This window comes from Acinonyx jubatus, chromosome C2 (assembly GCF_027475565.1).
Source record: "Acinonyx jubatus isolate Ajub_Pintada_27869175 chromosome C2, VMU_Ajub_asm_v1.0, whole genome shotgun sequence".
Taxonomy (NCBI): domain Eukaryota; kingdom Metazoa; phylum Chordata; class Mammalia; order Carnivora; family Felidae; genus Acinonyx; species Acinonyx jubatus.
The window spans coordinates 150,941,230-150,953,611 of record NC_069384.1 but is presented as its reverse complement, the minus strand read 5'-3'; the positions used below and the strand labels follow the sequence as shown (position 1 = coordinate 150,953,611).

At 39.9% G+C, this 12,382-nt stretch overlaps 1 protein-coding gene across 11 annotated transcripts in view; it reads left to right on the top strand.

The window, feature by feature from the left end:
* GOLGA4 (golgin A4) overlaps nucleotides 1-8,365 on the top strand; it is a 118,829-nt gene extending 110,464 nt beyond the window's left edge. For 9 of the 11 annotated variants that reach the window (XM_053221705.1, XM_053221704.1, XM_027040657.2 and 6 more), the window contains 2 exons: nucleotides 4,911-4,973; nucleotides 7,683-8,365. In XM_053221705.1, coding sequence (XP_053077680.1) covers nucleotides 4,911-4,940 — 30 coding nt within the window. In that variant the 3' untranslated portion in view covers nucleotides 4,941-4,973; nucleotides 7,683-8,365. The remainder of the gene's footprint in view (nucleotides 1-4,910; nucleotides 4,974-7,682) is intronic. The other 2 variants (XM_027040661.2, XM_027040653.2) reach the window with 1 other exon arrangement.
* Nucleotides 8,366-12,382: the final 4,017 nt, after the last annotated feature.

Below are 12,382 nucleotides of genomic sequence, written 5' to 3'. Positions count from 1 at the left end.
ATGAGAATCTCAAGCAGGCTCTATAATGTCAGTGCAGTATAGATGGGGCTCGATCTCATGAACCTGAGATCATGACCTGAGCCGAAACAAAAGTTGGATGCTTAATCAGCCGAGCCAGCTGAGCCCCTCTGGTTATACATATTTTTTATAAGAAGTATGTCACTATAATGTATGCCCTTCACCAATAGAATGTTGTTTTAAATTATAGCAAACAGTTGTAAAATGCAGTTGCTCAGAGTAGTTTTTCTCCTCACTGAATTTGCCTTTGTGTAAATAAAACTCTCCAGTGCAATTGGAACCTGTCAACATGATTCTGTCATTATGGCCTGTTTAAGAAAATATTTTTAAATGATCTAATGCACCTTTGTTCATTCTCCCATGGCCTCTTTATCATCTTGATGTTGCAGTATGGCAAACTCTCATTGTTGGGCTACATTTTATCCGGATTTGCTTTACAGTGTAGATTCATCCTAAGTCATGGCCACGGCAGATATGGTGGGAAACATCCCCCTTCACCCCATACACACATGCAGTCTTAGACTGGTTCGCCTTGAAGGAAATTAATTGAATTGATACATGTAAATAGTGAACCATGTTAAAAAAAAACCTTTTAAAGGAGATGGAATTTTTTTTTTTTTTTTTTTTAGTTTCACTAAAAAGAAATCTTTGAAAACCATTACATTCTTTATTCCCGAATAAAGTGGTATTCATTCTGGATAGGAATGAAATGGTGACTGTTTATTCCTTCCTGAAATAATCCTCCCTTGTCTCAGAGGCTGATTTGCCCAGGAAGAAAGTACCGCTCTTTCCACTGCTACTTTAAGCAGAGTCTTATCCGTCATTATCTTTTGCTTAATGAATGAGTGCAGTCAGCACACACATACTCTCCTGCTTGTTGTGGCCGGTATAGGAGCATTGAAGACGTGGAAGATAATGGTTGCTGACCCTGTGGAGCCTTTAATTTTCGGGGGAAGAGGTAGTACCCATTTATCATGCATGAATGAAAGATATGCTAAGCCATGTAATTCAGATAATAAAAGTAGATGCTTAGGAAATAGGAAATAACTTATAATGAGCATGAAGTGAGGCCCACTGATGGCCTGTAAATCAATTTGAGTCACTCTTCGTTGGTTTGAGATTCTTGGTACTTGATAGTGATTCATGATTGTGTTTTTATATTTGATGGAAGATTAAGATTGTTGTTGATTGAGGAGGTTGAACCAAGAGACACATTTGCCTTTAAGACCGGTGTCATTCATAAAATGAGCAATAAGAATCATTATCTTTGAACAGGTGTCTTGGAATTACAGCCTGTTTCTTACTCCTGTCCAGTGTCCGTAGCTGATTAGGAAAAAACACTGCAAAAAAGAGTGACATATCTTCTTCTACTAGAAAGATAAGATATCCAATAGAAAGATATTTATATTCTTTCAATGTAAGTATAGAAACTATCTTTCCAATAGAAAGATATATAAATATATAGAAAACTAGCCTTTTTAGCAGTTTATTAAGTGAACATTTAAAAACTACTTAGTCGTGTTAGCTTTAAACGTATGTTCCAAATGGATCTCTTCTGTAATTTGTTATAAATGTGGAGCTATGTTTTCCCTCGTATTTAAAATCAGCAACCTTGAGTGCTTTGTTATTTTTAGCTGTGAAGGCTGAAAGGCTGGGAAAAGTAAACCAAAACAACCCCGAACACGTTTCAGAGCTGCCCTCCCCATCCATTAATATTTGGGATGCTGGAGAGAGAGTGTGAACTGCGCTGAGAGCTGACAGCGTGCAGCCACATCAGTGCTTGCAGTATTTACTGGGTATTGTAGGAGGAGACCGTCTAAAAACTGGCTTCATGACTCTGGTGATTACGCATTAGCTTTTTGGCATCGGCCAAACATTTCTGTGACTGCTGGTAAGATCTTTCTCAGTGTATCCCCTTTTTATTTTACTTCCCCTCCCCTCAGTGAGTTTTACAGTCTGTATTCGAAACACCCCATTCTAGATCACAACAGTTATTACTTAATAAGTGGTTTCAGAGTTTAACCTAATTTCAAGATTACATTTCATAGATGAGAAGTCGTTATCTGTCAAGTAAGATTAAATTGTAGAGCATAATTAAATTCTGGTTTATCTGAAGGCTGTGATGTGTAGGGAGGGACTATCCTACGTCCTTCATTGACAAGTCTCAGAGCCTCAGGTTCTTCACAAAACGAACATCATTTTGTTAGCATTATTGGAAGGCCAGACTATAGTGCCTGCCCTGGGTTTTTGGGATGGTGGCAGGGGTGGTGGTGACGATCCCTTAGCCACCAGAGAGCAACATGTGGGTGTAGAATTAGTGTTTCCTAGAAAAGGAGACTTAGGTTGGTGAGTTAATATTACTGTGTGTGAGATCGGTCATTAAAGACGTCAGTAGGACAGGCAGGTCATTTCACAGGAATGACGTCATCTCAGAAATTGTCCCCATCAGAGCGAGTGGCACTGCTGTGGTGAATGTGGATCTCACCAGCCCAACCCTGGTAGACTTGGAGCAGGCCCTTTCCATGTTTCTGGCCCTTGCTCGTAAAATGAGCACGGTGGATCGTTCTATTCCTAAGGCTTCTTTCCTTCTAAAGTTCTCAATTATTTGTAGATTTTGAAGTTTTGGATTTGTTTCAACTGGGAAAAAATTGCCTTCTATACAATAGGCAGAAGTTCAAAAGAAAACGCACGTACCAAATGCACACACTTTTATCTTCGTGAGAACAGCCTTTTACCTTCTCTCAGCTCTTGCTTATTGTGCCTCATTTTGTGATGGTTTAGGCAGTTTGGACGGGCAGAGCAGACTGGATATTTGAGTAACAGGGTAGGAGCAAGAGTGAATACAAAAGTCTTGGGCTCGTCTATTTTGTGCTGAAGAAAAGTGCCCTAAAAGTACGCCGTCAGATTGTTGTTATTAAAGGAGAGTGTTATTATTCAGGGTAATTTTATTAAGAAAGTTTGTTTCAATCAGGTGCTAAATCATCTCTTGAAATTGAGAGGTTCTTTTGTTATATAGACATCTCTTCTGAAAAATGTTTCTAGAAATGCATTTTCCTTTTCAGGGTGCTAGGAAGGCGACGTTATTTCACCTAGACGGCTATTTTCCTGATGACCTCGTTGAAAGAAAATTTTTCTCTTCTGATGGGGACGTTTTGGCTTCTTTTCATCCCATCCGCTCTAGTCATTTTTAAAAATTGATTTTCTGTTGCCTTTGTGTTTTACTTTCCTTTCGCATTGATCCTTTGTGTTGTGTCCAGTTCTCGATCCATGCTTGCCCTTGACCCGTCTGTACTTCGTGTTTCGCACTTTTCTCCCTTCGGTTGGAATTCTAAAAATCTCTTCTGAGTTAACAGATTCATCCACACCTTTCAGCACTGTTAGCTGGAAAACTCTTCCATCCCAGAAGAGGCCTACCTTTGCGCGGGCTCAGTGGATACCTGGAAGGTGGATCAGGAAACAGGTGCAAATAGAGCTGCTGTGAAGTGAAAACAAAACAAAACAAAACAACTGTACAGATAAAGTGCACATCTGTTGTCTCGAAAGTGGTTAGACTCTTGATTCTGGTAGAATTACATAATATGTGATCATTGCAAAAGAAGACGTTGCGAACGATTCAGAATCCTGTTACATAGAGAGGGAGACTTTCGTGTTCTCAGCCTCCCAACACTTCCCACCATGCCACAATCATCTTTGTAAATAGTTGGTGAATATCCCCAGGGTTTCTAAGCTTTATAAATATATACTTATAGTTATGTTTTTAATCACTTAATTATTTTCTAAAAACGGCAGAATGCAACAGCTTGCTTTTTTCACTTAACATATTTTTGTTTTATCTCACCTCATTACAAATTGATGTACTTTATCCTTTTCAATGGCCGATTGTATGATTACAGGGGTGTCCTACATACAGTGTAGTTCACCAGTTTCCTATTCATGGACACTTAGGTTGTTTGCAGTTGTTGAGGACGTACAAGCACAGACGCAGGGAGCATGCACATATATGTATTTTGCATACTTCCGCAAGTTTTTCAAGAGGGTATTGACCTTATTGTGTTGTGTGCTGTGTTGCAAATATTATTTTCTAGTTTGTCTTTTGATTTCGTTGCTTCTTACTAACTGTACCCTTAAATAAGGTAAATGAAATGATGCTTCTGAGGTTGGTCACGCTAAGAATAGACTCATTTTATAAATAATCCCCTTTTTTTTTACTGATGCTCTTTTAACAAACCAAAAAGCTAATCAATAATCTTAGATTATGACCATTTTAGATAGGACAAAGAATGAATTTAAGAAGGTTGCTACAGTAAAAACTATGTTTGAGATTGGGTCCCTTTGCATGGAAATTTCAATTTGGGTTATCCTTGCTGGAACCATTCCTGATGATATACTGTTGAATTATAAGCAAATTACTCAGTGATAAAACTGACATATATTAGGAATGATAATTCAACATATAGACCTACTGTATTCACATTCATCACCATTTCCCCCCGATTTTTGATGGTAAATTGATAGATATTATATAAACCAAATTTCATGTGTACTTTAATGGAATTATGAAAAATATTTCTATAAGGCAAATAATCATACCCAGTTAATGTTATATAAGTATTTACTTAAAGTGTGAAAGCATCTTTAATTAAGTTGCTTACATTTTCAAATTAAAGTTGCAAATGAAATCTCAGCTACAAATTACTATATTTTCTTAGGATGGGTGGGACTTATTACAGGTTCCTTATACTTTGCCTAGCCTCCCTTGACTTGGGGGAGATTTGAGAAAATTTTAAGTACATTCTGTTTAGTCCTTTGAAGTTCATATACACATATAATCTCTATGTTGTATTAAGTCTTAAAACTAACCCAATAAGCTTTTTTTTCTTCCTGGCTTATAGTATTCTTCACCTCGCAGTGGTATCTTCTGAGTAAACCATCAGTCTGTGCTTAGTTAGCATGTGGTGAGTGAAGAATAATGTCTTGTGTCTTTTGTGCAAAAATCAAATGTGTTGCATGATACTAACCATTTTGCTGGAATTCTTGTGCTCTTTCGTTTAATGAATACATGATTATGCTATGTGTTAATATAAGTGTTTTCTGTTAATTTTGTTTTATAGATTAATAAATAGATTAATAATCACCACCACCGGAAGAGTTATACAATTTTAGGAAGTTTTACTTCTTTAAATAGTAATTGAAAGTTTTAAAATTGCTCTTGGAAATTTTATCAACTCAAAGAAATTATATATTTTATAATCTTTTTTGTTTTTATTTCCCAAGCATAGTCTTGGAAATCAATAAAAATTGTGAGAGAGAAATGAAAAATCATTTTCTAGATAGAAGTGAAGTGATACACTTCACGAAACCAGATTTCAAAACATCATAAGGTCCACTTATCAAGGCTATAGCCTGAAATCGTGAAGGCTAGTAAAGTTGATTTAAAAGAAGTATCATTTTATTACTTCCGGGGATGGTACAGTGTAACAAGAAAACATCTGTCCCCAGGAGACCCTTGGGCAGCCTGCTTCAATTGAGTGTGGCTGTTAGTAATTAACATATTGTTAACTGAACTGGAGGCATCTAGATTGTTTCCACACAGTCATGGGTCTTCACCGTTTAAACCCCTCTGCCGTGGCCTCCGTGTAGTAGTCATGCTATTAGCTAGACTTGGCACCCCCTAAAGTTTAGGGTACATCTTTGTACATCTTTGCCTCAGACTTGGCTGGAATTTTTACAAATCACAAACAAGCTCGATTGCAATTAGTAGAGCTTAATTATAATTGAAATAATTCGATTGTTAATTGTGATTGTTAATTCAACTAGTATTCAGCTAATGGGATTAAGGTTTCAAATGCCAGTAGACAGCTTTTCTTTTTCAACCTCTTAGCTTTAAAAATCATTTATGCCCACATTCGAGTCTCATTTCAGTTTTACTGTGTATCAGTTAACCTGCCTTAGTGATTGTCTAGAACTATCTTTAGTCTCATAAATCCCTTAACATTTCCCCCCTTGTTTTTGTATGTTGCAAACACTGCATCATGCTTGTCATTGTATTCTTGCATTTCAGTACTGTCCTTTATCACTGGAAGTGACCACGCTTCCAGCATTTCTGTTGATTGATCAATTGACTATGTCAACTTTTATTTTAAAACATTTCAAACATAGGATTAGTAAAACTAGTGCAGTGAATACCTGTATACCCTTCACCGATATTCACCAATTCCTAACGTTTTTAAAATTTTCTCACTTGCTCTCTCTCTGCATATATATCCTCCCGTCTGTAATGGCGTGACCGTTGCTTGCAAACACTTGTGCCCGCACACATTTGACAGTTACTTGCAAAGAAAACTACATACTTCAGCAAATATCTTTAAGAAAAGGACATTTTCCTACAAACTCAACAATACATTTATCACTCTCAGGAAATTTAACATCATACTGTTATTTGGTATATAGTAAATATTCACATTTTTCCAGTTTTTCAAATAATGTCTTTCACAGACTTTTAAATTCCATGATCTACTCCGAGATTGCACATCACATGTCATTGTCATGTTTCTCTAGTCTCTTTTTTTAAAAATTTTTTTTCTTAATGTTTATTTATTATTGAGAGACAGAGAGAGACAGAGCATGAACGTGGGAGGGGCAGAGAGAGGAGGAGACACAGAATCCGAAGCCGGCTCCAGGCTCCGAGCTGTCAGCACAGAGCCCGACGTGGGGCTTGAACTCATGAACCGCGAGATCATGACCTGAGCCGAAGTCGGACGCTCAACCGACTGAGCCACCCAGGCGCCCCAATTTCTCTAGTCTCTTTTAAACTAGAAATGTTCTCCCAGCTTTTTTTTTTTTTTTGTCTTACGTGACATGGACACTGTGCAGCATTATTGAATTGTGCGTGAATTTCTTTTTCCACAAACAGCACAAGCCAAGTTTCAAAATACTGTCTGACACAGGAACTTAAATATGACAGAAGATCTTTCATCTTCTCTAGGCTTCTAGGACCAACATGATTATTGAGCAGGTTTTATACATAGTACACTATGGGGAGTACGTCACGAGTGTCAGTGGATTATATTTTTCATTTACAAATGGAGAAGACTTTAAAACTTTCTCTTTCTGCTAAATAATGTGTAAAAAGTTCATCTCCATTAATCTTATTTGGTAATTTATTTTTGTGGCATTCTAACTTACCCGGGCTACTGGCTTCAGTGTTTTAATCAGAGAAACCTTATTAGGAATCACTCATCACCATTGTTTCTCTCAGCATTTTTAGTCTTTAAGATTGAGTTTGTTCATTTCCCATCCTTTGCTGCCATGCATGTCATCCCGGGAGAATTGCGATACGTAGAAAGATCGGCACAAAGAGAAGAGGGAAGAGCTGTGTGTCCTCTTGCAGTCTGAGCAGCTGGGGCCTTGTGAGGGTCTCGCAAGTCAGCCCGCCGCCTCCTGGCTTCTCCAGGTACAACCTGGTGGAAGGTGGCAGTTACAGTTTTCGCGGAAGCATCCTGTTTTCCAGGACCACGGACTACATAGGTCAGACCATTCCGAGAACATTAAGTTTTAGAAGATTTTTTTTAGGGTTTACCATTTAGAATATTTCTACTTCATTCCCTAGACCGTAGAATATAGTTCCGTTTTAACTTTACCCTCTTTCCTTTCTCCTTTTGCAGTCATGGCTCCGATCATCGTCTTGAGGAAATGGGGTGGTGATGTTGGGCCAGCGTGGAGGACTGTCTGCATCTGCCTCTTGGAGAAGCAAGCTGTTATTCAGGGCCCCTTATGGAGCCAAAGACCAAGAAAAATCTGACATTGGCCCACAGCTAATACTGCAGACTGCCTTTCAGATTGATTATACCAGTGGAGAAATGGTGGCAGTTTTTTCTTTTTTCTTCAGTTTTTTTCTTGGGACGAGTTTTATGTCGTTTAAGAGATTTTCTTGAATAACTCAGCCTGACTTATGGGCTCATTGAATGTTCCTCTCTTCCATTCTTTTTGTCCCTCTTTTTAAAGAACTGCTTGCCCTTCCTATTTATTTTTAGGGTGATTTTTTTTTTAAAGACTTGTGCAATACATTTTGAGGTGAAACGTAGTGGCTTTTTTTCTGGTAAATTAGAGCATTTAATTGAATATTTTATCCAGATTTGTTGAATATTTGCTAAAGTTCTTTAAGCTATACATATGATAAATCCAAATAGCAGTACCTCATTGTTTACTTAGCTTTTGTACTTATATTTTTCAGAGGAAAAAAATACTACTGTAAATTGTAAATAGTCAATACTGTATTGTATGCAGATCTGTGACTGTTGGCAATGTCATCTTGGAAGAATAAATAAAGTTTATTTACTGTATAAAATTTGCTTATAGTGCTGTTTCCTAAGTTGAACTGTATTTCAAAATAGTTAGGAAATGATGTTCTGTTGAAACGCCCCGAGTCTAAGAGACCCCCAAAAACGAACCACCAGAGTCCAGAGTCAAAGCTAAGCAGCAAGGGTCATTTATTGCAGGTTCGAACCTGGACCTCTGCGCCCCCGTTGCCGGTGACGCCAAGAGGCCCTGAGAGAGGTTTTTACACCCCTTTTATAGACAGGTACAAACAAGTCATGGGGAAATCAGGAATTTTCCACAGTTACAGAGCTGCGATTGGTTGGTGTTTAAAGTTGGACACTTAACAGTATTCGATTGGTTCCTGCCTTTAGGTCAGACCACAACCGGGGGTACGGGTATCACAATGATTGATCAGGAATACATGGATGTGCCAGGCAACAATGATTGATCAGGAGTACACGGCTGTGCCAAGTAACAATGGTTGATCAAGAATATACGGATGTGCCAGGCAATAATGATTGATCAGGAATACATGGGCGCGCCAAGCAATTGTACAGAAGCGGAACAAGCTGGTTAAGCTTGGTTAGGTTTCAGTTTCCCATAACTTAAGCTTTTAAGTTTCAATTTTCTCAGGCCTCTCACTATCTGGGTGAATATCATGAGGAACTGTTTGTCAAGATAGCTAAATGCTAACCATTTGGAAAGATGTTTTTTTTTTTTTTTTCAAAATCAGCATGACCAAGTTAGAAGAAGTATGGAAACAAAAGAATACTTCATGGTGTATGTTTCAGGAGTCTGCCAACTTGGAGATGCCTCTTCTCTCTGGAGTAGACCATACTCTGATTTTTTTTTTTTTTTTACACTTAATGAGAGAGCGTCTTCTGGACAGCAAGAGATGGCAACTGTTCAGAGGGTTTCATACACTCTGTTCTAGCAAACACAGTATTCAGTATCCAAGTATTCCCTAACCTCTGCCTCGAGGTGGAACCTCAGTACAGACAGTGTGCACCTTAGCGCTCCTGGTGTATCTTATTTTGTGATAAAAAGTGGGGAGCTCGGGGAGGGGGTGGGTAGATGACCGGGGGGGGGGGGTCTTCCTACATAACCCACAGCTGACTCCTCTGAGGACACCTGTTCCAGCAAGGGAAGAGGGTCTTCTTAACCACCACCCCCGCTTTTTTTTAAATCAGGATTTACTTAAGGGGCAAAATTTTGTGCCACCAAAGGGTTTCTGACAACAGACATGACTTCTTACCTTCTTTACATAGCTTGTCCTAAGGTAGAAATTGTGGACTCTTAGTAACATTTGCATATGACTTCCTACTAACTCCTTTATGGAGATAAGCATATCAAAAAGTATGTAGGGGGTCAGCACGCCTTTTCTAGAAAGGGTCAAATAGTAAGTATTTTCTGCTTTATAGGCCATCCAGTCTCTGCCACAACCGCCCTCCGTCACTGTCGTATAAGTACAATCGTACGTAATACGTAAGTCAATGAGCAGAGCTGTGTTCCAGTAAAGCTTCATTTACAAAAGCAGGTGGGAGGCTGGATTTGGCTTGCAGGCTGTGGTTTGCCAACCCCTGAGAAAGTGAACAAGCTGGATTTTCATCGTGGGGTTGGGGGAGGAGTGATAATCCCTTAATCCTAGGACTTGCTCATTTTCCCCCAGTGCAGGCAGGCGGCCTTTTCTTTCAGAACAAGGTACAGCACATTCAGTTCACCTTGATCAAGAATGATGGTGACATTTTCTCAATGACTTGTTCCAGCAAGAAGGACAAAGCCTTTCATCTTGCACTGTGGTCAGTGTCAGGGTCTCAGACCCGTCTGGGACCTTTTCTTGAAGACCCTCCCCTGTACGTGTGTCCCCCCTTGATGCCCGAGAAAGGACAGTTTCTCCACCAGTACTTAACAGGACGTGTTTGCATCGTAGATTGCAGACTGCTGAGGACTTGGCCTTCCACTCTGACCGTGACTTGCCACAGAGAGAGCTGTGATTCCAGCACAGAGATCCTGGCGCTGGGGCTCTGAACCCAAGGCCGTCTCCAAGACCTCGTGACAGCAGCACACGGAAAGGTTGGTGCAGTACATTTACTGCCAGGAACCCAGCAGTTCACCTCGAAAGGTGTTAGATGCTGGTAAGACATTACATTAGCAAGTGGTTGGTGAAAATCACTTGCACCTAACAGGAATTAATTGTATAGTCACTTTGTTCGGGGCAGGTGCGTGTGAGTTTTGGTAGAGAACCATCTCCTTGTTGACTTGTGTCTTAGTCTCTTCACGCTGCTGTAACAAAATTGGGTGGCTTATAAACATGGAACATTTATTTCTCACAGGTCCACGGACTGAGAAGTCCACAGTCATGGCACTGGCAGACCTGGTGTCTGGGGAGGGGCCACTTCCTGGTGCATAGATGCCTTTTCAGGATACGTCCTGTGGCAGAAAGGCAGGAGTTTTCTTTCTCTGGCCTCTTTTTTAAGGGCATTTATCCCGTTCATGAAGGTTCCACCTTCATGATCTGATCCCTGCCCAGGGGCCCCACTTCCTAATACCGTCACATTGGGGGACAGGTTTATTTTTGTTTTGCTTAAAAAAATTAAAAAAATTTTTTTTTATTATTGAGAGGCAGAGACAGAGCATGAACATGGGGAGGGGCAGTGAGAGGGGGAGACACAGAATCCAAGGCAGGCTCCACGCTCTGAGCTGTCAGCACAGAGCTGGATGCTGACTCGAACTCACAAACCGCGAGATCATGACCCGAGCCGAAGTCAGACGCTTAACTGACTGAGCCACCCAGGTGCCTCACGTTGGGGGATAGGCTTTAACATGAATCTTGGGGGGGGGGGGGGGATTCAAACATTCAATCTATAGCAACTTGGGAGTTTTTGAATTAGGCATTTCTAAACAAAGGACTGGAACATCATTTATGGTTTTCTGAAGTGTGTTTATTTTCTTCTTACCAAAATTCACTGACCACAAAAAGTGCTTGTAGAGGAAGTAGGACACAGATGCTAGAAGGATGCTCATGCCTTTCTCTGGCCGCGGGGCCCAGAAGATGGGGGTGGCCCAGGCACAGCCATCTTTCCAGGCACAGCAGACAAGGGTCTGAAGGCCATGGGATAAAATACGATGTTTCTTTGAAAAAGCAAAAAAGGCTTTTTGATTTGATTTTCTTTCTGATTCTGAAAGAAATTTAGGTTCATTGTAGACAATTTGGAGAGTACATTTTAAAAAGAGAAAATAGTCTTCTGGAATCCCCCACCAAGAAATCAGCACTATTACTACTTTGGTGCCTTTCTTTTTCTTGTTCTTTCTTTCTTCCTTTGGTGCCTTTAATCATGGAGTATGTTTCTAATGTGTGAATGTGCTCTGTGTGTGTGTGTGTGTGTGTGTGTGTGTGTGTACAGACATGCCTACAATCATATGTCTGTTTACATTGGGGACCATTAAAACTTCTTTGAAACTATTTGTAATTACCCCACATTTCATCCAGTGGATATATTCTTGTTTAGTCCCCTTTTCTGGTCTTGAACATTTAGGTTATGTGTAATTAGTCACTCTCATTTAGTTCTCCATGATGATCTCACTGTCCGTATTGTAAGCATCCTTGAAAAAAGCCAAAAACGAAACAATCCGGGACCAACCTGCGTTTCCCTCAACAGCCTTTGGTTTCCAAACAAGTGGACACGTTTTACTTTACTACGTGCCACATTTGTCTGGCATCTTTTCCCCTAACATTCCGAAGATGTGATGCATGCGGGAACATTCTGAGTCAGTACACTTAGAACACTACATTTCAGAACTGGGCTTCACCCAAATTTGACATGCCCAAGATGAAATAGCAATGCCTAAAGCATACTTTCCACAGCAGGGTGGGTGGGTGGGTGCAGGTGAAGGTTCAGACAAGGCAGCAAGGGACGTTCCTTAGGTCCTCGAGCCATGTGTTTCTGTACTAACAACAATTTCCTCAGACTTCAGTTTGGGATCCTCTTTAGGTTTTGTTGTTGGAATGTTCTCTAGAAGCATTCAAACACCAAACATAGATGAA